Source organism: Sorex araneus, chromosome 5 (assembly GCF_027595985.1).
Source record: "Sorex araneus isolate mSorAra2 chromosome 5, mSorAra2.pri, whole genome shotgun sequence".
NCBI lineage: Eukaryota > Metazoa > Chordata > Mammalia > Eulipotyphla > Soricidae > Sorex > Sorex araneus.
Genome location: NC_073306.1, coordinates 57,642,977 through 57,668,899, shown reverse-complemented (window position 1 = coordinate 57,668,899; position 25,923 = coordinate 57,642,977). Strand labels below are relative to the sequence as shown.

Here is a 25,923-nt window from a genome sequence, read left to right as displayed (position 1 = left end):
CGCTGTCCCAGTTCAGAGCCCAGGGCTGGCACACCTTGACACTTAGGGGCTGTCACTGAGAGCGAGCGTCTCGGCCCGCTGATTCTGGGACCTGACCCTGACTCTGGAAGTGGAAAGGGCAGGGTGGGGTCAAAGACTCCAGCAAGAGTCAGGCAGTCACTGAGGGCCTGGGGCTTGGCATAGCCGCAGGGAAGGATGTGGGAAGTGGAGAGCGGAAGGGGCTGACACTCACACATCTGGCCCCAAGTAGCAGGACACTCACCAAATTGGCATCTCCCCTCGATTTATCAGGCACACCTGGAGAGAGAGAGAGAATGAGATGTAAATGTCAGGAGTGGGGGTAAGAGCTCAAAAGTGGGGACAGGAAAGGAAGTATAGCAGGTAACACTCTTTCTTGCCTTCTGTACAGCCAACCAGGGTTTGACCCTTGGCACTGTGTACAGTCCCCCAAGCTCCTCCAGGAATGAGTGCAGAGCCACGAGTAAGCCCTGAGCACTGCCAGATGGTGACCCCCAAATCAAAAAAAAAAAAAAAGAAGGAAAGAAAGAAAGAAGAAAAAAAAAGGAAAGCAAGAAAAGAAACAACAACAAAAAGAGCTCAGGGGCTGGAGCAATAGTACAGCAGGTAGGGAGCTTGCCTTGCACATGGCCAACCTGGGTTCAGTCCCTAGCATCACTTGTGGTTCGTGCCCTTGAGCCCGCCAAGAGTGATTCCTGAGTGCAGAACCAGGAGTAACCCCTGAGCATTGCCTATAGCAGCCCCAAACAAAATCTCAAAAGAATGAGCTCGGCCCAGATGAGATCCGGAGCAGCCGCGCACAACACGGCTCCTCTGCTCCTTAAAGACTATGATCCAGGAGGTCTACTTACCCATTTTGGCACCCAGGACTTATAGAAATGCATCTAGGCTGTGAGCTGAGCTAAAACAACAGAAATCCAAAACCACGCAGCCGCAATAGCGGCCGTGCGAGATCCTATCATCTTCATTCTCAGCAATGGAAAACAAACTATCAAATGATTCCTTTTTTGCAGGTTTGATTGTTGGAGGAAAATTCCAAATAATAATAGTCAGTCCTCTGTTGAAATATTGAATGTATCCAAAGTATAGAGAGAATAAAGTGAAGATCATTGGCCATTCAGGTGTGGGGGGGATGGGACAGGGGTATATCGGGGTTCTTGGTGGGGGAACAGGTGCACTGGTGAAGGTATGGGCGTTTGATCATTATATGACTGAGACTTAAACCTGAAAGCTTTGTAACTTATCACGGTGATTCAATAAAATAAAATTTTAAAAAATCTCAAAAGAGGGGGCCGGAGCGATAGCACAGTGGGTAGGGCATTTGCCTTGCATGCGGCCGACCCGGGTTCAATCCCCGGCATCCCATATGGTCCCCCAAGCACTGCCAGGAGCAGTTCCTGAGTGCAAAGCCAGGAGTAACCCCTGAGCATTGCTGGGCGTGACCCAAAAAGCAAAAAAAAAAAATCTCAAAAGAATGAAGCATAAACCTTGCATGCCTTAGGTCCTGGGTTCAGTGTCAGCACCACTAGAACCCCAATACCCTGCAGCACTTCATTGCAGGGTTCGATTATTGCCAGAAGGTGCCTCCCTGCTTCCCTGGGGCCCTGAGTACTAAAGGGGAGTCCCCTACATATACATTAAAAAAGAAGAAGTAGGGGCCGGAGCTATTGCACAGCAGGTAGGGCATTTGCCTTGCACACAGCCGAACCGGGTTTGATCCCCGGCACCCCATATGGTCCCTCAGGCACCGCCAGGAGTAATTCCTGTGTGCAGAGCCAGGAGTAACCCCTGAGCATTGCTGGGTGTGACCCAAAAAGCAATAAATAAATAAATAAATAAAGTCGTTTAACCAGCAAGCTAAAAACAGACAAACTATTCTAATTGGATAAGGGGTCAGCCAAGAAAAATAAAGCAAATGCTAACTGCTATGGGTATTTGCTGGACCCCCGGTTTTTCTTTTCCTTTTTCCCTCCTCTTCCTTTCGCTGCTGTTGCTCCAGCTAAGTGCTGAGCTCTGAGTAAATGAGTAGGTGCACACACACACACACACACACACACACACACACACACACGCATATCAGGGTTCAACAGAGAAGTGGGAAGAGACTCTGTGAGGGCAGCTTTCATAAACCCATGAGCGAGAGCTCAGGAAGACTACATTATTGTGCAGCTAGGAGGCACGGCCACATTGAAGAACTGTTTGGAACTTACTGATAAAATCAAACACATACCTACCCTCCCATGGGAATTATATTCCCAGGTAAATAATCAAGAGACATCGGGGAGCGGGGGATCAGCCACGAATAGTCACTGGACCATACTCATAATGGCTTCCCATTAAAATAACCCAGGTGGGGCTGGAGAGATAGCACAGCGAGTAGGGCTTTTGCCTTTCGCGCGGCCAACCCGGGTTCAATTCCCAGCATCCCATATAGTTCCCCTGAGCGTTGCCAGGAGTAATTCCTGAGTGCATGAGCCAGAAGTAACCCCTGTACAATGCTGGGTGTAACCCAAAAAGCAAAATAGTAATAATAATAATTTTTTAAAAATAAAATAAAATAACCCAAGTGTCTTTCAACAAGCTGACGAATGAATAAACTGCAATCCTGCCATACCAGGCAACACCATACAGCCTACAACAGGAACAGAATACCACTGACATGCCATGCCTAGATAATCCTCAAAAATGTCTTGCCAAGAGAAAAAGCCCAAAGAGTGAATCTGTCTATTGGAAATTCTAGACCAAGAAACGGTAAGGGAAATTCCAGAGAGTAGCTGCTTCCTCTCAAAGGATTCCATGGGGCTGGTACAAACACATGCTCAGGAAATATTTACAGAAGATATAAACAAGAAGGTGGTTCTAAAGAGTTTTCATTTCAATTAGCCAGAAGTCAACTGGTCACCAGCTTGTAAGATAGTGGGAAGAGTTTTCTTTGAAAGTAAGCAGACTTTTATTTAGAAAGGCTGAAATAACTGTAGGGCTAATTTGAACAGTGAGGCTGTCCCCCCCAAAAGTGACTTGAAAACTCCTTTTGATGTCCTCCAGGAACTGGGCATTGATTACTCATGCCTTTTTCTTTCTTCAAACCACAAACTCAATCCAACTGGACTTCCCCCCACATCATCCTTGGGCTCCAGCTAAGTGCTGAGCTCTGAGTAAAGGAGTAGGTGCCAGCAGCAGTGCCGGGAAGCTTTTCAGTGGACTCAAGGAACACATTGCTTCTAAATAAGGTCGTTTAGTCAGCAAACTAAAAACAGACAAAACTATCCCAATTGGTTAATGGGTCAGCCAAGAAAAGGCAAATGCTAAGTGCTATGAGCATTTGCTGGACCCCTGGTTTTTCTTTTCCTTTTTCTCTCCTCTTCCTTTCACTGCTGTTGCTCGAACATTGCTGAGAAGTCCAGGGTCACTTGGTGGTACTAACTCACCACTTGGTGGCAGTGAGGCATCACACACACTGCGGTCGTGGGATCCCAATGGCAGCACCAGCAAGATCATACTCTGTGATGGGGTAGGTACCAGAGGCTGGACTCAGGGCCTCACACCTGCAAGCAGGCTCACCAGCTCAGGTCCTCTTTGTTTCTCTCTCCTTTTTTTTTTTATCCAAAATGAGCTTATTGGGATGGTTCCCCGTTCATCTGATTCAGGGAGCTTTTAGTGTTGCTTCCGTCTGAAGGAGCATCCTTCTGTAAGCCTTGCCTTCCCACCCATGGGCTGGCAGAGGACCGTGGAGCAGCCGACACACAGAACCACGGTCTGTGCATGGCTGAAGACGGTGGTGATCTTATAGCATCCCGGACACTTGACGGCCATGAAGTAGGAGTTGGGGCTCTGCACCAGCCGCTTCTTCTTGTGCTTCCGCTTCTCCTCCTCTGGCGAGCGGTGAAGGAGGTCCTTGGCGAGAGGCATGTTCTCGTGGGGAGGTCATCATCGCCAGAAAAGGTCTCTTTTTTTTTTTAACTAAAGAGAACAGTGACCCCCTCCAAGGTATGTCAGTTCATGATCCAACACCATATGTCCATCATTGCTCAGGGTGGGGCTGGAGCCATTTTCTCAATGACTTCAGAACCACGTCAGAAAAGTGTTCATGCCCCATTTCTCCCCCCACTTTATTTAAACACTGTGGCTTACAAAGTTGTTCATCATGATTTGTTACAGGCACTCAATATCCCAACACCAGTCTCACCACCACTGTTGCGTTCCCTCCACTATTGTCTTCCCAACCACCCCCTCAAGCCTGCCCCCATAGCAGGCCCACAATAATTTATTTTACATTGCTAGTTAATTAAATGGCTAAAGGAATGATTAAAAATAAATATTTCCAGGGGCTGGAGCGATAGCACAGCAGGTAGAGCATTTGCCTTGCATGCGGTCGACCCGGGTTCGATTCCCAGCATCCCACATGGTCCCCTGAGCACCGCCAGGAGTGATTCCTGAGTGCAGAACCAGGAGTTACCCCTGTGCATCGCCAGGTGTGACCCAAAAAGCAAAATAAATATATAAATATTTCCATAAAAATAAATTAGTGAAAAGTGTTATATCTTACCCTGGGGACATTAGGTCCTTGTCTGAGGTTTTATTGAGCTGTTATTGCAAGTTAAGCCTTCTGTGTTAATGTTTTTGTCAGTCTATATTGGTTGGCTCCTGTGTTACATCACCACCCTCACATATAGTCCCTCCAACATGGCTAATAATGATACCTGAGCACCACCAAATATGACCCAAAAACCAAATATATGCATATTTGGTGTGTATATGTGCTCCAAAAATCCCACTTATGGATACATTTGCACAAGGAAATCAGGATCTCAAAGAGATATCTGTACCCTACATTGTCTATAACATTACTCATAGCAAAACATGGAAATGCCATGTCTCCTAATGGATGAACAGATATAAAAAAATACCATATAATATATAATAAAATAGTATCCAACCATAAGAAAGGAAACACTGACAACTGTTATTTGCCCCTCCGATGTAAGATCCTACAGGGTAAAACTATTGCTATAAACAGGAAATAAAATAACTTACAAAAGAACAGGAAGCTTCAAGTCAAGACTTTTGGTACTAAATGACTCAAGCAGACATTTCCCTGAACTGGACCAGATAACAAGACTTGAACTTTGTACTGTGTTTTCCTCCTTCCAGTAGTACAGGAATGAGGCTGGAGCGATAGCACAGCGGGTAGGGCGTTTGCCTTGCACTTGGCCGAACTGAGTTTGATTCCCAGCATCCCATATGGTCCCCTGAGCACCGCCAGGGGTGACTCCTGAGTGCAGAGCCAGGAGTAACCCCTAAGCACTGCCAGGTGTGACCCAAAAAGCAAAAAAAAAAAAAAAAAACAGTAGTACAGGAATGCTATGAACAATTCCAAAGCCAGTTCTCCTCCCTCCCTTTCTCTCTCCTCCCTCTCACTCTCTCTCTGTTTTCTCTCTCTTCTCTCTCTCCCTCTCTTTTCTCTATTGTGTCTCCTCTCTCTCCTCGCTCTTTCTCCCTCCCTCCCCACTCCCTTCTTTTTCTCTTTCCAATACAGTGGCTATTCCCAGCTTGTTTCTTTAGGAATTACTCCTGGCAAGATGCAGTGCCAGGTATTGAACCTGAGCCTCCTGTACACACAGCATCCTCTCCAGCCAGTTAGCCATCTCTCTGGCCGTCAGGAACCATTTTCCTTCCTTAGACCCTTATCATGTTGGTTTCTCTGCTTTAATGGGTTGACCAAAACATAAATATTCAGCACAAAAGACAAATACCACTTTTTGCCCATCACGTGGGAGAAAAAATAGTACATTCATTGTTTGCAAGAGTAAAGTCTAGTAAAGAGTAAAAAATAAAGCACATGCAATGCAAGTGCACTAGGTCTGTGAGCGATCTCCTGGCTGACTTTGTACTCTTTTAGGGAGGAACTGCCACCGCTGAATTTTCAAAAGGCCTACAAAATTTCCCCACCCAGAAAGACAATAACAAAATTAAAAGTTTTGGGGGCCAGAATTATAGTACAGTGGGCAGGATGCAGTCAACCTTGCCTTCCACACAGCCTACCCAGGTTTGATCCCCAGAACCCCAGCTGACTCCCCAAGCTTGCCAGATGTCACCCATGAGCAGAGAGCCAGAAGTTAAAATTTAAATTTAAAATTCTAAATCTTGGGCCAGAGCACTATCACAGCGATGCCTTGCAGGTGAAAAACCCAGATTCAATTTCTGGCACCCCAAATTGTCCTCTGAGCCTGTTAGGAGTTATCCCCAAGCACAGAGTCAGGAGGAAGCCTTGGGCACAGCCTGGAGTGACCCCAAATATAAAATAAAGTAACTTTAAAATTCTGAATCTCTGGCACTGATATATGACTCAGAGAATGTGTCGTACATATGTGAGACTCTGGGTTTGATCTTTCACACTGAGGATTTAAAATATATATGTGAGTGTGTGTGTGTGTGTGTTTGTGTGTGTGTAAAAAACTTGTATGTGGTCAACCTACGTTCATATCCCAGCACCCCTGATGGTCCCTTGAGCCCCACTGGGAGTGATCCCTGAATGCACAGTCAGGAGTCAGCCCCGAGCACTGCTGGTGCCCCAAAACAAGAACAACAACAACAACAAAAAACCCTTCTGACTCAGGCAGCCTGCCTGCACTCAGCACCACTAACCGAAGACTACCCTTTATGTCCACCCATCAGTCACTCTCAGTACTCACGGGCATCACTGATTCCTCTAGGACCAAGGTCCACTGGCCTGAGCACCTCAGACTTGAGTTTGATAGGTTCAAGCACCCGAGGCCCAGGGTCCAGGGGTCGGATGGTCTCAGGATTCCTCGCTGATGACTGGCGGCTGTTTCTCAAGGAGGTGGCCAGTTTGTTCTGGCCTGTGTCTTCCAGGCAGGAGATGAACAAAGGAAGGGCCTGACTCCCTCGGGTCTCCAGATCTGTGATCAGCTGTCTAGCTTGATCGCGCCGAGAACCTGCATGCTGCTTTGAAAGAAAGACATGGCACTGTTACCAACACGTTAGGATGGCGCACCTCATCCCCCAGCCCCTATACAGCCTAAGTTAAAAAGGAAAACTCAGATAGGATGACATGTCGCAGAGATGCCTCCAGACCCTGTACCAGGCTGTCTAATCCAGGGCAACCCAGAGGGGTGCGGGTGAGTTCTCCTCCCCTTCTCTCCCCTCCCCTCCCTGCCCCAACAGACCCCAGCAGCCGAAAACCTCTAGAACTCAATCGCTGCTGTGCTCACAGCCACTCCCCAGAGGCTCGGACGAGTCTCACCCATGAGTGAATCTGCTGTATAACCATATCTTAAATTTTGGAATTCCTAGAGTGTGTGGTCATGTTTGTGGCCATGTGACATCTCATACTTTACACCATTGACGTACCAAGAGTAGCACACCACATCTGATGGGGTTTAAAGTAGAAGGCAACCACCAGACCCTGTGCCAAGCTGTTTCATTCCGGGCAACCCGGAGCAGGGCAGACTTCCCCTCCCTGTCCCAGGGAAACAGCCCCAGCATCCAAAAACTTCCAAAACTTAACTATTGCCATGCTCACAGCTGCTCTCCACATGCTCAGGCTAAGCCTCACCCATGAATGAACCTATTCCTGGACCGCACAGCCGCAAATGTGGCCACAAGACTTCTCATACCTCACACCACTCATATTCTATGAGTAGCGCACCACATTTGATGGGGTTTAAAGTAGAAGGCAACCAATCTTAGAGGGAAATACATATTTACAGATATATATATATATTACATATATACATATGCAGAGTCTCTTGCCCATGTGCCTGGCTATCTTCCCCAGGGCCTCCTCAGAGGGGATGGGCTCCAGCTTCCCTCCCAATCCCAAGCAGAGCTCCTGGAGGCCGAAGACCTCCGGAGCCTAGCCACAGCCGTGCTCAAGGCCCCTTTCCACATGTTTGGACGAGCCTCATGCATGAGGGAATCGGTAGAGGAACCCAGGTGAGTGGGACCCGGGGCTGAGACCTCCAAGGCTTCTCGGATCGGAACTGGGCCTCCTCCGCCCAGATTTCCCATCTCCCAGTAGCTAGGTGGTCACACCAAGGGACTGCCCCCAGTACTGTGTAATCCTGTCAATGGCCAGCATCCAGAGACTTAAAAGCCAGCTCCCGGAAGAGCGTGGCCGCTCTGTGACCGCGCGGTATCTTATAGCCTACTTCTCCCTATGGGAGAACCTGGCAAACTACTGGGAGTTTCCTGCCCAGAGCCTGGCAAGGTCCCCATGGTATATTAATATGCCAAAACCAATAACAAGCTGGGTCTCATTCCTCTGACCCTGAAAGAGCCTCCAGTATGGCATCGTTGGAAGGACGAGTAGAGAGAGGCTTCTAAAATCTCAGGGCTTGGATGGATGGAGATGTTACTGAGATCACTTGAGAAATCTGATGATCAACGGGATGATGATGATGATGATGATGATGATGATGTTGATGATGATATGTACATATATATATAAGTATTCAAGGCTCAACCTTTAACAGCATGTTACTAATCTCTTATAGAAGCTTAACAGCACTTGGGTGAAATACAACAATCTTCACACACTTTCTTCTATGGAAACTTTTTTGGATAATTTTCAGCAGTTTATTCATAACAAACAACATAAAATAAATTATTTTGGTTCTGCTTTGGGGCAGGCATTGAGGTTTGGGATGGAAACATCCAAAATATGGTGGTGGGAAGGTGTAATGACTGGTGTTTGAATATTAAATGTAATCAAATATTATGAACTACTTTATAAAAATAAAATAAAATAATTTTTAAAATAAAATAAAGTAGAAGGCAACCAACCTCAGGGGGGAATACACACAACACACACACACACACATACACAGACACACACATAACACACACAAGGCTCAACCTTTAACTACATGTTAGCATCTCTTAGAATGGCTTAAAGGCTCCAGGGTGAAATACAACAATCTTCATAGACTTTCCTATAAGGAAACGTTTTTGGACCATTTTTAGTGGATTATTAATAACAAGCAATACGAAATAAATTATTTTGGTTCTGCTTTGGAGGCAGGGTTTGGGGTTTGGGGTTTGGGATGGAAACATTCAAAATATGGTGGTGGGAAAGCATAATGGTAGTGGATTGGTGCTTGAATATTAAATGTAATATATTATTGTGAACAACTTTATAAAAATTAAAAAAAAATTTTTTTAAATAAAACCCAGACATTGTCATTAAGGACATAACACAGTGGTAGAGCACTAGCCTGGTATTTACGAGGCCCTGAGTTTGATCCCCTGGCACTGCCAATAATAACTATTATTATTATTATTATTATTATCATCATCATTATCTTTTTTTTTTTTCTTTTTGGGTCACACCCAGCGATGCTCAGGGGTTACTCCTGGCTTTGCACTCAGGAACTACTCCTGGCGGTGCTTGGGGGACCATATGGGATGCCGGGGATCGAACCCGGGTCGGCCGCGTGCAAGGCAAACGCCCTACCCGCTGTGCTATCGCTCCGGCCCCAATCATCATCATTATCATTACTATAGTTGTCCATCAATTTGCTCAAGAGGACACCAGTAACGTCTCCATTGTGAGACTTGTTGTTACTGTTTTTGGCATATCGAATACACCATGGGTAGCTTGCCAGGCTCTGTCGTGTGGGCGGGATACTCTTGGTAGCTTGCCGGGCTCTCCGGGATGGACAGAGGAATCGAACCCGGGTCAGCCGCATGCAAGGCAAATGCCCTACCAGCTGTACTATAGCTCCAGCCCAACTTCCAGGCATGACCCCAAAATCCAAAACAATAAAAAAAATTTTAAATGCGAATGATAGGGCAACACCAGTCAGCATTCCTGCCTGGGTATAACCATACACAGCTCGAGCTAGGAGGCAAAGAGTGTGCCTTCTCTAGTGCTCACTCATTGGGCCTCCAACAGGCATTTGAGTTGTTTACGCCTCTGTGAATATTACCTACAGGTAGAGGCATTTCCAGTCTCCTGTGGCCACACAGCAGTTACTTCTCAGATTCATACTCCTCGGTAAAGAGGAGTTCCTTTCCTTACTTTCAGTCTCTCTCTCTCTCTCTCTCTCTCTCTCTCTCTCTCTGGACCCAGTAGATGTCTGGGGACCATGAAGTATCAGGATCAAATCCTGGCTTCTGCATATAAAAGGATGAGCACTAGCCCTTGGGGCCATCTCTCTGGTCCCACATAAAAAGTATTTAAAGAGAACTTCAAAAAATGTATTTAATTCTCTCTCTACTACCTGTATTAGGCATCTCCAAAACCCTCATCTCCAAAAGCCCTTAACAAACCTACACCCAATGTAGGACGTTGGGGCCAGGAAGATGGCTCAGTGGGCTGGCATACATACTTTGCTTGCAGGAACCATGGTGCAACCCCATATGTTCCCCCCAACACCACCAAAAGGAAAAAAAAGAAAAAAGAACAAGCACTGAACCCAACGTAGCCCGCACCACCCAAAGCAAAAACAATAACAACAACAACAACAACAAGACACACAGGACTGATCAAAATACAGTGAGCACAGCGCGTCACCCGTCACCGTCACGGTACACTGACTTAGGCTCTTCCTCTGGACACAGGCTTTAACCCCGTTATCTCGTTTAACCCTAGAGATACAACAGTTGTCACCATTTCACGACCGTGAAACAGACTTAAATTAAGTGATCTGTCCAAGAACACTGTGTCAGTAGGTCCAACGCTCTAGGAAAACGGGGTTCCCCCGCAAATGGTTGCCCGCAAGGGGGATGATGAGTTGTCCGAGGGACCAGGGGGGAGCAGAAGTTCAGCCGCTGGGTCCTGCTGTGGCCTCCGCAGCCCTCTCAGCACCGCCTCATTGTTCCCATCCGAGACACCACGTCTGCGCAGCGCGCGGGAAGCCGGGGGGGGGGGGGGGGGGGGCCGGGGGGGGGGGTTTCCCCGCTGAGCTGGGTGGGTTGGAGGGCGCACCTGGATGTCCTCGATCATGTCGGGGGTGAAGAGCTCGTGGTTCAGCAGAGGGTCCCAGAGCGAATCTACCTGCAGTTCACGAACCAGTTGTACCCGGCACCGCCGCAGGGTCTGCCGATCGGCTTCGTCCATCGCGGACCCACGACAGGGACGCGGGCAGCCGGCCACTGCTTCCGGGCCTGAAGTCCCAGGGCCCGGCCCGGGCCTCCAGACCCGCCCCGGGGCCGGCCCCCGCGTTCCGCCCCACCCCCGAGGCCACGCGCGCTCTCCTGTCCCGCCCCTGGGCGGGGCCACCGAGCTGATTCCCACCTGAATTGGCCGCTGCCGCCCCTCCGCCACGCCCCCTCGACGCGCTCGTTTCCCCGCCCCATCTGTGACACGCCCCCTTCCCGTCCCCCGCGACACGCCCACTTTCGCCTCCGAGTCTCGCCCAGTCCCCAGGCACACTCCACCTCTCTGACCTGAGCGGGAGAAACTGTATAGGTGGGCCTTGGCGCAGGGCTGTGGAGGCCTGTGCTCTAGTTCGAATCCCAGCATCACAGATGCCCCCGACCCCAGCACCGTCAAAGGTCCCTCCTGAGCACAGAGCCAGAATAGCCACTGAGCACCAGTGGGTGTGGCCTGAATACACCCTACCCCCACAAATTCTCTACCCCTCAACCTCTCAGGAGGTTCCCACTAGTAGGAACAGCAGTGCGTGCCGTCTTGGTCCATTCTGCATCTAGTACCCCGTAAAACAGTAAATCTTACGTTCGCGTTCCCCATCCTGCTTTCTCAAGGATTTCATCCAGCCAAATCCAGCTTGCAAGATTTTGTTTGCTTTTGGGGGCCACACCCGGTGGTGCTCAGGGCTTCCTCGTGGCTCTGCGCTAAGGGATCACTTCTGGCGGGATTCTGCGGATCGTATGTGGTGACCGGAATCAAACCCAAATCACTTTTCAAGGAAAGTGCCCTGCCCACTATACTATCTCTCTAGCTCCACAAGATCTTTCATTTCCTCTTTCACTGCAATTCTATCACCTCCTACAAAGTGGGGGCGAAGCGGGGAGACCTCACAGAAGTCTTGTCTTTCAAACTCCCTGTTTATACAGTTCATTTCCATGTTTTAAAAACATCATTCCTGGCAGCCGGAGCAATGGTACAACAGGTAGGGTGTTTGCCTTGCACATGCTGATCAGGGTTGATATCCCGCATTCCATATTGTCCCCTGAGCACTACCAGGAGTAATTTCTGAGTGCAGAGCCAGGAATAGCTCCTGAGTATGGCTGGGTATGACCCAACAAGAAAAAAAAAGCTATATATATGTATATATATATATATATATATATGTATGTATACAGGAATCCGGAGTTTAGACCTCCGTCGATGATGGAGGATCAGGAACGATCAAGGATGCTGCCTCGTTTGCCAAAGCGTCGAAAATCAGATGGGTCGGACTGCTGGACTATAGCCCTTACGACTGGATTCCATGGGATGTCAAAAGAACGCCTGACAACCCACCTACGAGATGGTCAGATTTCTTAATCAAGACCCTGAATGAATGGTTTGATGCTCTTTGTATTCCTGGAGCGAGCAGATGCCATTGGGCTACACTAGCACGCGACAGGGATGAATGGAGATGTTACTGGCGCCCACTCGAGCAAATCTATGAGCAACAGGATGACAAGTGATACAAGTGATCCTGTATATTGAACATTTTCCACCACTTCACACTGCATTATTTCATTTAGCCCTTACTACAATTCTACTAGAAAAAATATTCTATTCCTCTATCTTGCAGATGGGAGGCTAAGAGTCAAAGAAGAGGACACTAGTCTAGGATTCAGAGTTAGCAGTAAGTGGCAGAGGGAGGCCAAATTTATGGGTTTGTTTTTTGCTTTTTGGGTCACACCTGGCGATGCACAGGGGTTACTCCTGGCTCTGCACTCAGGAATTACCCCTGGCCGTGCTCAGGGGACCATATGGGATGCTGGGATTTGAACCCGGGTTGGCCGCGTGCAAGGCAAACGCCCTACCCGCTGTGCTATCTCTCCAGCCCCAGGAGGCCAAATTTAAACCAGAATCTGACTCAAAAATTCATATTGGAAAATATTCTCTTGCACAGTGAAGTTTTTACCCCATTGTTAATTGAATACAAGTATTCACTGTCATATCCTGTCATGCACAAATGGCAAGAATATACAGATAAACAAAACAAACAAAAAGGCCTGACATTAGGGGGCCAGAGAGATAGCTCAAAGGGCTAGATCTCAGGTTTTGCATATTGGACTGTGATTTCAATCCCAGGACAATTCACTGCCCCAGATTCCGGGAACCAAATGACAGCACAAAACTGGAAATAGCCCCCAGCATCGCAAGGTGTGACCTCAAAACAACAAAAAATTCCTTGCCGTTAGGAGCTTACATTCTATTGCAGGAAGACACAATAAACAACATAACTAATGAGAGATCAAGGCAAGGATGTTTTTAAAAAAATAAGATTAAATAGCAACAGGACTGGGGAGGGGGTGTAAAATTTCTTTATATCCCAAGGAACCTATCTCAATGGCTCAATGAAAGTCTACATTTCTTGTAATTGTTTTAACTGAATCACCATGAGCTCTAGTTACAAAGTTGTTTATGAATGACTTTCAGTTTCAGTGAACATTCTCAACTAAACATTCAGGATGAATGTTCCAACACTCATCAGCTTCACCAGTGTGACATTTTCCACCACCAATGTCCCCAGTTTCCCTCCCGCCCCCATAGCCTGACTCAATGAAAGACACTTCTCTTTTTTTCTCTCTCTCTCTGGTTTGCAATACTGTTACTGTGCTACTAAAAGGGTATTATCTACATCACCTTATCTCCTTTCAGCACTCAATTTGTATACACAGTGATAATTTCCAACTCTCGTTTTGTCATAAGGGCATAAAGTTCCTTTCTCTAACTGCACTCCTCCCCCCCCCCCCCACCTTTGTACCATAAATTCGTCCTTGTGATCCTGATTTCTACTGTGAAAGTCTACTTTATTGACCTGTGACTTCCCTACACTATACACGTCCCTTTCGGGTACAAAATATAGGAGCTAGCACACTTTAGGATGCAACTTGCTTTTTGCTAAGTAGGGCTGGTTAACCCTGAATTCTGGGCTGTGGACAAGTAAGTCCCTGTCCCTCTTCGGGGCCTCAGTATCCTATTCGTTTATGGAGGAGCTAGACTAGGAAGGATCCCTAAGGTCTCCTTCAACTCTGACGCTCTAAGATTCTATGAATAGGGTTAAAGAGAACAGGGACCAGAGATTGCTTCCCCATCCTAGCAACTGTTGTTAGACGAGGGGCATCTCTGACCGAGCGTAAACTCCTCCTTGGATCTGGGAGGTCTTTCTCACATCCCATCATGCAGTGCGACTTTGCCTCGCTAGGAGGCACGCTTTGGCCTCTTTGGTCACGACTCTCCTTTTGGATCCAGCCACAGAGCGCGCCTCGTTGCTATAGCAACTGTGCCTGGTCCACGCGCCGACGGCACGCCGGAAGGGTCAAAATAGGTTCGCGAAGTCGAAGCCCTCGACCTATGAGGTTCGCGCCTTCGGTGCGCTGGCTCTTTAAGTGTCACGTGACTGCTCTCCGGCTCCTTCCCTCCTATTTCTCCTCCCCGGGCCCTGGCGATCCCTGGTGTGGACCGAAGGCTCCCGGCTCAGCGGACTCACTGGAGCACGGACTCTGCAGTCACCGGTTAGGCCGGTGCTCTTCCTTGGTAACTCCTTCCCGGCGTGACGCGCGGAGCCATCGAGGTGGCGGGGCCGGGCTGCCTTAAAGATCTGTCAATTCCTCTGCGTTCCGGGTTCCCGCTGGGCCCGGGAGGAACCTGGAGCCACTGGGCCAGGCCCAGGGCTCTCGGGGGCCGGAGGGCTGTGACCTCCGGCGGGAGCTCGAGGCGGGGTGCTCAGACCTAGAGAGTGTGGCCCTGGAAGCGACCGCCTGGTCCAGGGGACACTGTGGGCTGTAGCCTACCTGTTGGACTGGATTCTGCTGGCCCCGAGGCCAGCAGGGTCAGCGAAAACGCTTCACTGGCCCGCGCCTTTGGGCCCGCCAGCGGAAAGCGACTGGCGCGGTGGAACCAGGCAGTGCTTGCCCTGCGTGATCGAGAAAACGTTTGATCACCGAGTACCAGGTATCGATTGTTGACCGGCGCCCAGCAAATCCTTGCGTACGCTGGACTCCCGAGATCCTTGCAAGGTGCTCTCATTCGCCCCAATTTGTGGACGGTTAGGTGGAAGCTCAGCACGTTTCAGTAACTTGCCCAAGGTCGCCTGCGGTGGGGGGCGATACCCAATCTTGGCCTCATTCTAGCGCCCGTCGCTATGTCACTCTGAGCGCGCTCTCCGTGTTGGCAGGGCCAATGTGGGTTGCCCCCCAAAGGAGAAAGTTGATTTGTTGAGGATCCTGTTGTGTCCTCCCGCGAGTCTGAACATTGACCATGAGAGTCGCTGGTTTTAAAGGACCCCCCCACCCCCGCCACTCTAGACCCACTCAGGCAGAAGTTAGACCTCACATGTCAAAACCCGCTGCTACAGCTCAGCCCTCCATAAGGTGTCACCTTAAACACTCACTTGAACCTTGAAACTTTAGAGGTTTATGAGGGAAGCAGAGTTAATTCAAGAGGCTGCAGATCTCTCGTGCGGGAGGCCGGGTTTGGTCTCTAGCATCATATAGTCTCCCAAGCAAGCACCGCTGGTGGGCTGCCTCACATTCGAGCACCACTAGGTGTGACCCGAAAACCGAAAAATTAAAGAGGTTTATGAGAAGTCAAAATAAACAGGTTTATGAGAAGCCATGAAAACTCATTGTAAGGGACCGGAGAGATAGTACAAGAGCCCTGAGCCCCACCTGCTGTGGCCCAAATTTACAAAGAAAAGAAGAAAGAAAACTCATTATCTTTTGCCAGAGTTCTGGCATGTGTAGGTCAGTGCCAAGCCACACTACTGTGTCCATTAACCAACCAGTATTATTTCTAGATATATAGCAAATGCAATAACTACACACACCAGAGACAGAGTTTTAACATTTGAAGACCAGGGCTGGTATATAGTCTTTGCATTTGTACTTCTTCATATGGAAAATGAAATTTTTTTTTGCATTTTCTCTCCTGAGGTCTCCATTTATAATGCTCACAATATTGTCAGTGGTTTCTTATAAAAAGACTTCTCAGGAGCAGGAGAAATGGTACAGTAAATCAGGTCCTTGCCTTGCACTCAGCCTACCTGATTTCCATCCTGGGCACCCCAGATAGTCCCCACAACAGCCAGGCGTGATCCCTAAGCACCAGTGGGTGTGGTCCCCAAATAAGTAAATAATTCAGTAAAATAATTTATTTTCCTGTTCAAATGTGGTGAGAAAGAATAGAATTGGGCCTAATTGCACAGGGTTTTGTTGTTTTTGAGAAGATTTCACTTCCATATTTGTATAAATTTAACCCCCAAGAAAATAACAGTTAATTTGATTTTGTAATTTTGCACATAGAAACTCTTACTACATTATTATTTATGGTTTACTCAGGGAGGTATATCTCTTAAGTCACATACTTATAAGCTTTTATTGCCAGAATTAGTGTAATGGTTCTGTAATAACCATGATTTTCCTATATATGTTTTGCCATATTCACTTATTATTTCTTCATCTCATTCATTTTCAATCATTTCTAAAGCTTTTCTAACCCATGGAGACTGGACGATTGCTGTTAATTCTGACTGCTCATCTTTTCATCGGATGTTCTTATTTGTGATATTCTAAAATAGCAGCAGGTTTGTTGATTTTAAAAGATACAGTCAAATAGCTTGACACTTTTCCTGCAAAAATATCTTTTGTTGTTTTGTTTTGCATCTGTATATCTTTGACCTTTACCTAAAAAGCAAGACTGTTTAGGTTTCTACCGCTGACACTCACTGCCTCTTCAATCATTTCAGCCCTGGAAAGGAAGAGAAATGGAAGTGAAAAAGTTGAGCATTTCCTGGCAGTTCTTGATAGTTCTGGTTCTGATCCTGCAAAATCTGTCTGCGTTGGATTTTGACCCATACAGAATCCTAGGGGTCAGCCGAACAGCCAGTCAGGCTGATATTAAAAAGGCTTATAAGAAGCTCGCCCGGGAATGGTAGGTGAAACAAAGAAATAGCAGTTTAATATAAGCTAAGTAGTTTTAGCAAGAGAATGAAGCCTAGTAAAAATTTTGCCTTTCTAATTCAATAAATTTACTATATATATATATATGTCTGTAATATTTTATGTGATAGAGCTAATACTTATGTTGGGGGAGGCGTTTGGTTTGGGGTTTTTTTGTTCATTTGTTTGTTTTTTGGTCTTTTGGTTTGGTTTGGGTCCATACCAGGCTTTGCTTAGATCTTACTCCCAGCTCTCTCTAGGTCTTGGTCAGTGTCTTGGTCACTCGTGGAGGTCCTCTGGGACCATATGTGGTGCCAGAGATCAAACCTGTGTCAGCTGTGTGCAAAGCAAGTGCCTTATCCCTGACTATTTTTCTGGCCCAACTGTTTTTCTCCTTATTTTTTAGTGATGAGATCTAAAACTTATATTGCTAGGAATCCTCCTTTAAGGAATATTTTTGACTTAAAGAATTGCATTAGATACTCTTTGTATATTTAATGTCAAAGTATAGTAAAGTGAAAGTGAACTTTAATTTAAATATGTCTATATCTACACACAATACACAAATACATACATGTACACATACAAGGCTCAAGAGAAAGCTCAATGGGCTGAACATATGCTTTGCATGTGGGAGGCCCAGGTTTAATCCTTAGCGCCTCTCGATCCCCAGAACTCCACTTCAGTGGCCTCCTAACCCCAGAACTACCAGTTATGGCCCCCTATTTAAAAAATATTTTTAATAATATATATAATCAATAAAAGATAAGTTGCTTGTCCCATGATGTTCATGAATCTCATTGCTAAAGTAAACATTATATAGATTATGAATTTTTAAGCATTCAAAAAGAATTTTTTTTTTTTTTTTTTTTTTGCTTTTTTGGGTCACACCCAGCGATGCTCAGGGGTTACTCCTGGCTTTGCACTCAGGAATTACTCCTGGCCTGCTTGGGGGACCATATGGGATGCCGGGGATTGAACCCGGGTCGGCCGCGTGCAAGGCAAACGCCCTACCTGCTGTGCTATCACTCCGGCCCCAACGAAAAGAATTTTTTTTTAAGGATTAGAGATGTGATTTAGAGATGTGAGTTATGAGGCCCCAGATTGGATCCCTGGCACAAAAAGAGAAAAATACATATTTTTTAGAATAAGAACATTTGTCCTTAATTTTAAAAAGATATTCAGGAACTGAGTGTATTACTTATAAAACACACTTTATAGAAAAATTGTAATTCTGCTTACAAATATTTTATTTGCTTGAGATAATGGAAGTACATTAGCAAGAAAACAATAAGTTTAAAATGTATCTTAGATAAATATGGTCAACTTCTTCTTCCACTGCTGGAACATGCCTAAGAAGTAGACATGTTGGAGGAGCTAAAGCCATAGTACAGTGGGGATGGTGCTTGCCTTACATGCAACTGACCCAGGTTCAATCCCTGTCATCCCATATGGTCCCCCGAGCCAGGAGTAATTCCTGAGTGCAGAGCCAGGAATGACCCCTGAGCACTGCTGGGTGTGTGTCTCTAACCCCCCCTTCCAAAAAAAAAAAAGAAGTAGAAGTATTGAATTATAAAGCAGGAAGTGGGTAGTGGCAGGAGCCAGGTGGGAAGAACACCAGTGATGTAAGCCAGGTAGATCAACCTTATAGAATCAAAGGAAGGTTTGGGTTGGGCTTTGTCACTGAGCACCACTGCATGTTTATCTCAAGGCTCTCTGCTTTTCATCTCATTTAGACGTTATTATCACTTGGTACTGGAGGATATTGCTGTCCTTGTTTTATGGGCAAGGAAGCTTGTGTTCAGTGTTGTTAAATTTGTGTTACCTGTGGGTTCCATAGTTTGGCCTTCTGCACCAACAGGTAGTTTAACATTGTTTTGCTTTTCAGTCACTGGCGAGTGGGGCAGAAGTAAGAGTGAGTGGGTTAGTGTTTGGTTTTGGAGGCTTTTGTGTAAGAGGAGAGATGCCACGTGCAGATAACGCTGTGCACCTGGTACTGCCCGATGCCCCAATAGAGGTCTCTGAGTGGTACATGCTGCTGCGGTGAAAGTAAATGGTAGCTTAGAATGTAATACTTGGGGTAGATAATATTGGGTCTGGTCAGTATTTGAATATCACCACGTTCATATCATAAAAAGTCAAAATTGATTACTGAAAATACTTATTATAGGGCCAGAGCAATAGTTTAGCAAGTAGGGCTTTTGCTTTGCACACAGCTGACCTTGGTTCCAGCCCAGCCACTCCATATAGTCCTTCTAGCGTTGCCATGAGTGATCCCTGAACCCAGGGCCAGAAGTAAGCCCTGAGCAGCAAAGTGTTGCCCAGAAACCAAATTAAAATAATAAAAATACTAATTATGGGTGACCTCTTTCAGGGACTCCCTTTAAGAGTCAAGTTGTTTCGTATGTCTTTTCAAGCCCTTGTCTCTTTATATTTGTAGAAAAATATAGGAATCTACGATTAAGGTAGCAACATTCTTTGGGCAAAGTATGACTTTTGATATTTTCAAGACTACAATGAATGGGCGGAATTAATATGTAGCACCTATTAAAATACCGCTTAAGACTTTTCTGTCTTCCAGAAGTGAAAAGGGTTTTGATATTAATTGAGTCATATGCTTCTTTTCCTTAATTAGGTGGTCTCTAAGTAATTCATCACAATAGAAATTAAAAGATTTGATCCAATGGCAATCTAAAATTTCACTTTATCTTCCTGTTTTCACTGCTCTGATTTTTCTACCTCTCTGGCAGTGTTTTTATCACCATTGCTTTACCTCAATGTTTTCATATGAAAATAGTGTTTCACAGTTTGTCTCTTTTAGAATGAGCTTGGGAAGGGAGTAGTTAATTGTGCAACTGGATTTGTAACCTTCTACTATGTTTTACTTAATAGTGTTTCTTAGAAGCTAGAGTGATAATACAATGGGTAGGTCATTTGCCTTGCACACACCTGGCCCAGGTTCCATCCTCAGCGTCCCACATGGTCCCCCAGCACCACTGAGAGTAATTCCTGAGTGTAGAGGTGCACTGCCAGGTGTCGCCCAAAACCCGCCCTTCCAAAAAAAAAAAAAAGTGTTTCTTAGATTTCTCAAAAGCTCTTCATATAAAATTACTTTTTGTCCCAATACCTAAGTTGTATCATAAATATTTTCTTTCCTCATCCACACTGGCAACTAAACAACTCCAGACCAAGGAGGTCACAGTAGCAGAGTGTCCACTTCACACACAGGAGGCCCTGGGTTCAGTCCCTGGCACCAAAATAAACATAAACAATTCCTCCAAAATAAACAAAAACAATTTCTGGAAAGGATATCATAAAAGTTGATTTGAGGGTCAGAGAAATTGCTCAATGGGTTGGAGTGATGTTTTGCCTGCAGGAAGCCCAGGTTCTAGTCTCAGCATCATAGGCCCCCTCCCCCACCCCCAGCCTGAAACAGCCCCTGAACACCACCCAAAACACAAAAAACAGGAGCAGCAAAAGTTAGTTGGAAACAAATAGGCATAGCATGCTCAGGGACCTGAAGAGTAAAGTGGGTTGTAAACTTTACCTTTTACTTTTGCTTTCCGTTTTCTTTAGGAGGAGGGTTTGGACCCAACATACAGCCTTGTGCTTGTAGCGCAGTGTGCCCTGCCTGGCAGCTACGTCCCCAGCTCCTCTGCCATCATGTTATTTCCAACAGCCAGTAGCAGTCAAGCTTAGTATTTCCTTCACTTTGGGTGGTTTATTTTGTTAGTTTGGTTGGTTTTGGAGCCCCACCCAGCAATGCTCAGGGCTTACTCTAGGCTCTACACTTCGGAATTAGGCTGGCAGTGTTCGGGAAACCATGTGGAACGCTGGGGGTCTGACCCCATACCTGCTGTGACTCTGGCCCTCTTCACTTTGACATTTTAAAGGAGATTTATGATGTTGCGGTTTGTGAATTGCACTCAAAATCGCATTGGAGGGTGCTTTCTTAGAGCTGAATTTGTCCTTTTTAAAATGTCTTCAGCTATGATATTTTCTCCTTCGATTAGAAAAAGTTTCCTTATAAAGCTGAAGCTGACTTGTGATTTCCTCTTATTCTCACCTTGGCTTTCTCTGCTATGGGGTCTGTAAGGTTTAGTCTGTTGCTCTCAAGATCCTTCACTCTTCGCTCAGTCTCCATAAAAACCCCTTCCCAACTTTTCTTCCCCTTGGGAGTTCTGAATGCAAATCTTCATTTGTGAAATTGAATATTTTTTATCATCTCAGCCTTTGGCCTAAGTTTGAATATAGAAGTACTTTTTGTTTTTGTCACCCAGAAACATGCTTTGCAATCATCATCTTGTTTCTTTCAGTCATTCTATTTTCTTTATATCTAGCTGTGTTTTTTTTTCCACCCACTAATACTTAACAAGGATTAACTAGTCAAGTGAGAAATCACGTCTAAACTCAACAGCCAACCATTTGGAGTTCCATTATTTTTAGAGAAATTAGGTTATGTGCCTAATTCATTCAGACACGTTTCTACTAGAGTAAGTTGGTCAAATATTAAATTATTTTTATTTTGGTATACATGGCACTGTTCATCGTGGTCATTTGCTTCTTACTGGCTTGTTTCTGCAGAAACTTCACTAGAGGAAATTTCCCAGAAGTTAAATGAAGTCGTTACATAAAAATTACATAAAAATAGGGGTTGGAATGATGCTACAGTGGGTAGGCCACTTGCCTTGCACATAGCCAGCTTGGGTTTGATCTCTAGCATTCCATATGATCCAGTATGGCCCTAAGACCAAAAGTAAATAAAAATAAGCTTTGTGATGGTCTTCATAAAATGAATATTGAAAGAACAATGAATATAAGGCATTTATTTTATCAGACACTAATGGGTTCCAAGAAAATAAAACCCAGCCCCTATTTTCTAGGCTTCAAACTCCCCCAAAACTGAAATCGATATAATGATTTTCATTTTCATTTTCTCACAATTTCAAAGTGTATGACTTGAAGTTTTTCTTTTGTGGGTAAAAGGCGGTCACAGGCTACCAGAGTACATGTGAAAACTACAGTGTTCTCATTTCGGTGTCAGTAGCAAGATGCCATTGGAGCAAGGTTGTCACCAAACAAAGATGTAGGGCATCCTATGCCCTGTTTCTAGTGTCTGCTGAGTTATCAGAAGGAATACTTGCATTGAAAGCATTCTAATGTTGGGATGAAATGCTGCCATGGGGTATGAAAGTGGGTTCTTGATAGGGGCCTTGAGCCGTGAGCCAGCACTCATTGTGCAGGAGCAATAAAAATATTCAGGATCCACAATATCCACACCCCCTCCTCTGCTTTCCTTAGCGAGATGCTGCAGTACTCTGGTACTTCTAAGTGCTTTAGGAATGAATGCTTGTTTCAGAGTTTCCATATTGTTGTTGTCATAAGTAACTGATTGCTGCTGCGTTTATTTTTAAGACACTGCCATTAAATGGCCTCCTATTTGCCTCTGATAGAGTGAATTGTGTGCAAAAGATTGTTCGCTAACCATGTGTGCAGCGTGAAATCCATTCTCACTGCCTGCCCATTTGTGTTTCAGGCACCCTGACAAAAACAAAGATCCTGGAGCAGAAGACAAGTTCATTCAAATTAGCAAAGCTTATGAGGTATCATGTCAAACTTTGTGTTGCATCCCTTAGCTCTTAGAAAATACTCCCCCTCCCCTCCCTCCTGCATTACCCCCCCCCCACCCTCTCTCCCCAGTCCTGTAAAGTTATCCTTGATGTCCTTAACTCAGCTTCTAGCTGAGAGGGAGGGCTGGGGCTAAAAACATTTGACCACATCCAATATATTGAAAGTAGCATCTGAACATTTTATTCCCTTAAAAAAAAAAACAAAACGGCCTATATTAAGGTGTTCACATTAGAATTACAGATTGACCGCCAATGTGTGTCTCTGTTTCCTTCTTTAGAAATGTACATGCTCACTCTGGGAGCACTAAATAATCACAGACCCATTTGCCTGTGGTTACTAAAATGGTACAAGGTTCCAAATACATTTGGAAAAGATTTTCAGTGGTTTTCCAACATCCCTGCTTATGTAAATTTGCCGAGAATGTGCATCAGAGCTAAGTGCCTGCTTCCTGATTTGCGTAGGCAGCACCCTTCCCTGACTTGCCATCGTAATACCAATTCTCAAATTTTAGACTTGAACGTTCCTTCTAAGTGAAACCAAAGTCAGCTCACATAAGCTTCAAGTGCTCACAGCTTGAATAGCTTGCCTCACATTATTCCGTGTTATGACTGAGCCATTTTCTGGTGGTGGTACCCTAATGAGCAACATCGTTACGTTTTGTTTTACTGCTATGTTTAGCATTATTATAGCTCAGAATCTTTTCACCAGCATGAGCATTAGTGTCAAAATGACTGAAGTATTTTGGATTTGAGCTGCATAATGAATGTGTTGAGTGAAGATTTCCTGGCACGACAAGTGACTACCTGTAGAATATGTAATCATGTTGTGATCTTTATATTTTCTTACTTTGTCTTCCGTGCTGTTTACAGGAAGGTCTTGAAAAGTGATTTTTCTCTTTCATTTGATAGAGTTCTTTTTCTCTCCTTTCTCTATAGATTCTTTCCAATGAAGAGAAGAGATCAAATTACGACCACTATGGTGATTCTGGAGATAACCAGGGCTACCAGAAACACCAGCAGCAGCGAGAGTATCGCTTTCGTCATTTCCATGAAAATTTTTATTTCGATGAGTCATTTTTTAATTTCCCTTTTAATTCTGAGCGGCGGGACTCAAGTGATGAAAAGTATTTGTTGCACTTTTACCATTATGTGAATGAAGTGGTTCCAGATAGCTTCAAGAAGCCCTACCTCATTAAGATCACCTCTGATTGGTGCTTTAGCTGTATCCATATCGAGCCCGTTTGGAAAGAAGTGGTTCAGGAACTGGAAGGATTAGGTAAGATAATTTTATTCATTGGAACATGTATAGGAGAATGTGACTTTCATACCTTAAATCTTACGGGCTGCTGGAGAGAGGGATGAGTTAATATCATTTCTTATCGCAAATTCCTGGTGATGTGTTTCTTGGGGACACATTTTCACAAAGGGGAAATATACAAACCACTTGCTTTTGGCATTACTTATTGGGTGCTTAATACACAGGAGAAGCTTTAAAAATTATTGGTTTAACAAGGCAGTCTTGGGGCTGGCGTGATAGCACAGCGGGTAGGGCAGTTGCCTTGCACGCGGCCGACCCGGGTTCAATTCCCAGCATCCCATGTGGTCCCCCGAGCACCGCCAGGAGTAACTCCTGATTGCATGAGCCAGGAGTAACCCCTGAGCATCGCTGGGTGTGACCCCAAAAAAAGCCAAAACAAACAAACAAACAAGGTAGTCTTCCTGCACCATGTGTTTTGGTTGTTGTTGGGTTTTGGTTGGTTGTTTTTTTTTTTCCTTTTGCTTATGGGCGTGGCAATGCTCAGGGAAACTTCTGACTCTCCCAGTAGTGCTCATGGGACCATGTGGTGCTGACATAGTCCTCTCTGAGTATACTCAGGTCTCACCCTCTCCATAGCCTAATGGATTTTTTAACACAGTGACACCAGCCCATAGCACCTGAGGCTTGCACTTAGGTGTGACTTAATTCACACAAATTGCCATCCAGCGGGTCACAGGGAACCACATTCTGAAGTACAAGGATTTAGGTCTTCAAGCTGTGGATGCTATACGGGAAAGAAATATAATTTAGACCTGAGCTTTGTAAACTTTCCACTTGTGACTCCTTTTCACCAAAGATATTTTTACATGACTGTGGGTCTATGAATAAGGTACATAATGTATCACTGTATCACTGTCATCCTGTTGTTCATAGATTTGCTCGAGCGGGTACCAGTGATGTCTCCATTGTAAGACTTGTTACTGTTTTTTTTGGCATATCAAATATGTCACGGGTAGCTTGCCAGGCTCTGTCGTGATATATGTGTGTGTGTGTGTGTGTGTGTGTATGTGTGTGTGTGTGTGTGTGTGTATACACACCCCCACAAATAAGGTTATCTTTCCCCTCCTTTTTTTGTGGGTTAATTTATGTTTCAATCACAAAAATTTAAAAGTATGAGGCTATAGCTTATGCTACCCTTGGTAAAAATCTTTTAGTAGTACTGTTATATTAGCATATATGATAATGGATAACATCATGCAGTAAAGTGAAGACTGTGTTTCTGAAATTTGAAGTTATACTGTAGCTCTGACATTCCATCTTCCATTTCTAGACTTCCTAATTTTTTTTCATGTTAAGCACAATAATCTTTGGAGGAGGAGTTAATCACCAAAATATGTTCTAAGAGGAGGGGTCCCAATATAATTTCTTTCAGCCTGACTTTATTAATCTCAGTCTTAGCTTCCAACATGTCCTCCCTAGTGTGCTAACTGAGGGTCTCTTGGTTTTGTTTTTTTTTTTTTAATTTATTTTTTTTTTTTTGCTTTTTGGGTCACACCTGGCGATGCACAGGGGTTACTCCTGGCTCTGCACTCAGGAATTACCCCTGGCGGTGCTCAGGGGACCATATGGGATGCTGGGATTCGAACCCGGGTTGGCCGCGTGCAAGGCAAACGCCCTACCCGCTGTGCTATCACTCCAGCCCCGAGGGTCTCTTGGTTTTTAGAAATCTCACCTTGTGTTCTGGGTACCAGGGAGTGAGTTCCAAGGACCGGACAGGTACATAATGTACTGATTATAAATTATGAAATCATTTTAAAACACAGTTTAATGTTTTCTTTGCAACCCCCCACATTCAGTTTCATGACTCTCTATGGGGTCGAAATTCACCGTGTAAGAAGCCAGGATTTAGTCCATGACCTGCTACTGGTT

General features: G+C 45.3%; 3 protein-coding genes across 6 annotated transcripts in view; 1 reads left to right on the top strand and 2 right to left on the bottom strand.

Annotated features, from left to right (window-relative positions):
- CASP9 (caspase 9) overlaps positions 1–11,204 on the bottom strand; it is a 29,650-nt gene extending 18,446 nt beyond the window's left edge. Inside the window, exons 1-3 of one of the 2 annotated variants that reach the window (XM_055138833.1) lie at positions 10,970–11,204; positions 6,711–6,984; positions 263–297 (exon numbers count right to left, since the gene is read on the bottom strand). In XM_055138833.1, coding sequence (XP_054994808.1) covers positions 263–297; positions 6,711–6,984; positions 10,970–11,101 — 441 coding nt within the window. In that variant the 5' untranslated portion in view covers positions 11,102–11,204. The remainder of the gene's footprint in view (positions 1–262; positions 298–6,710; positions 6,985–10,969) is intronic. The other variant, XM_004603653.2, reaches the window with a different exon arrangement.
- LOC101549529 (40S ribosomal protein S27-like) lies at positions 3,629–3,933 on the bottom strand. The gene has a single exon (XM_012931638.2). The coding sequence runs from the start codon at positions 3,925–3,927 to the stop codon at positions 3,673–3,675; it is 255 nt and encodes an 84-aa protein (XP_012787092.2). The 5' UTR covers positions 3,928–3,933; the 3' UTR covers positions 3,629–3,672.
- A 3,376-nt stretch (positions 11,205–14,580) lies between the features above and the next one.
- DNAJC16 (DnaJ heat shock protein family (Hsp40) member C16) overlaps positions 14,581–25,923 on the top strand; it is a 47,442-nt gene continuing 36,099 nt past the window's right edge. The window contains exons 1-4 of one of the 3 annotated variants that reach the window (XM_004603357.2): positions 14,581–14,704; positions 16,914–17,098; positions 22,643–22,709; positions 23,673–24,012. In XM_004603357.2, coding sequence (XP_004603414.2) covers positions 16,932–17,098; positions 22,643–22,709; positions 23,673–24,012 — 574 coding nt within the window. In that variant the 5' untranslated portion in view covers positions 14,581–14,704; positions 16,914–16,931. Of the gene's footprint in view, positions 15,187–16,913; positions 17,099–22,642; positions 22,710–23,672; positions 24,013–25,923 lie in introns of all 3 variants that reach the window. The other 2 variants (XM_055140114.1, XM_055140115.1) reach the window with 2 other exon arrangements.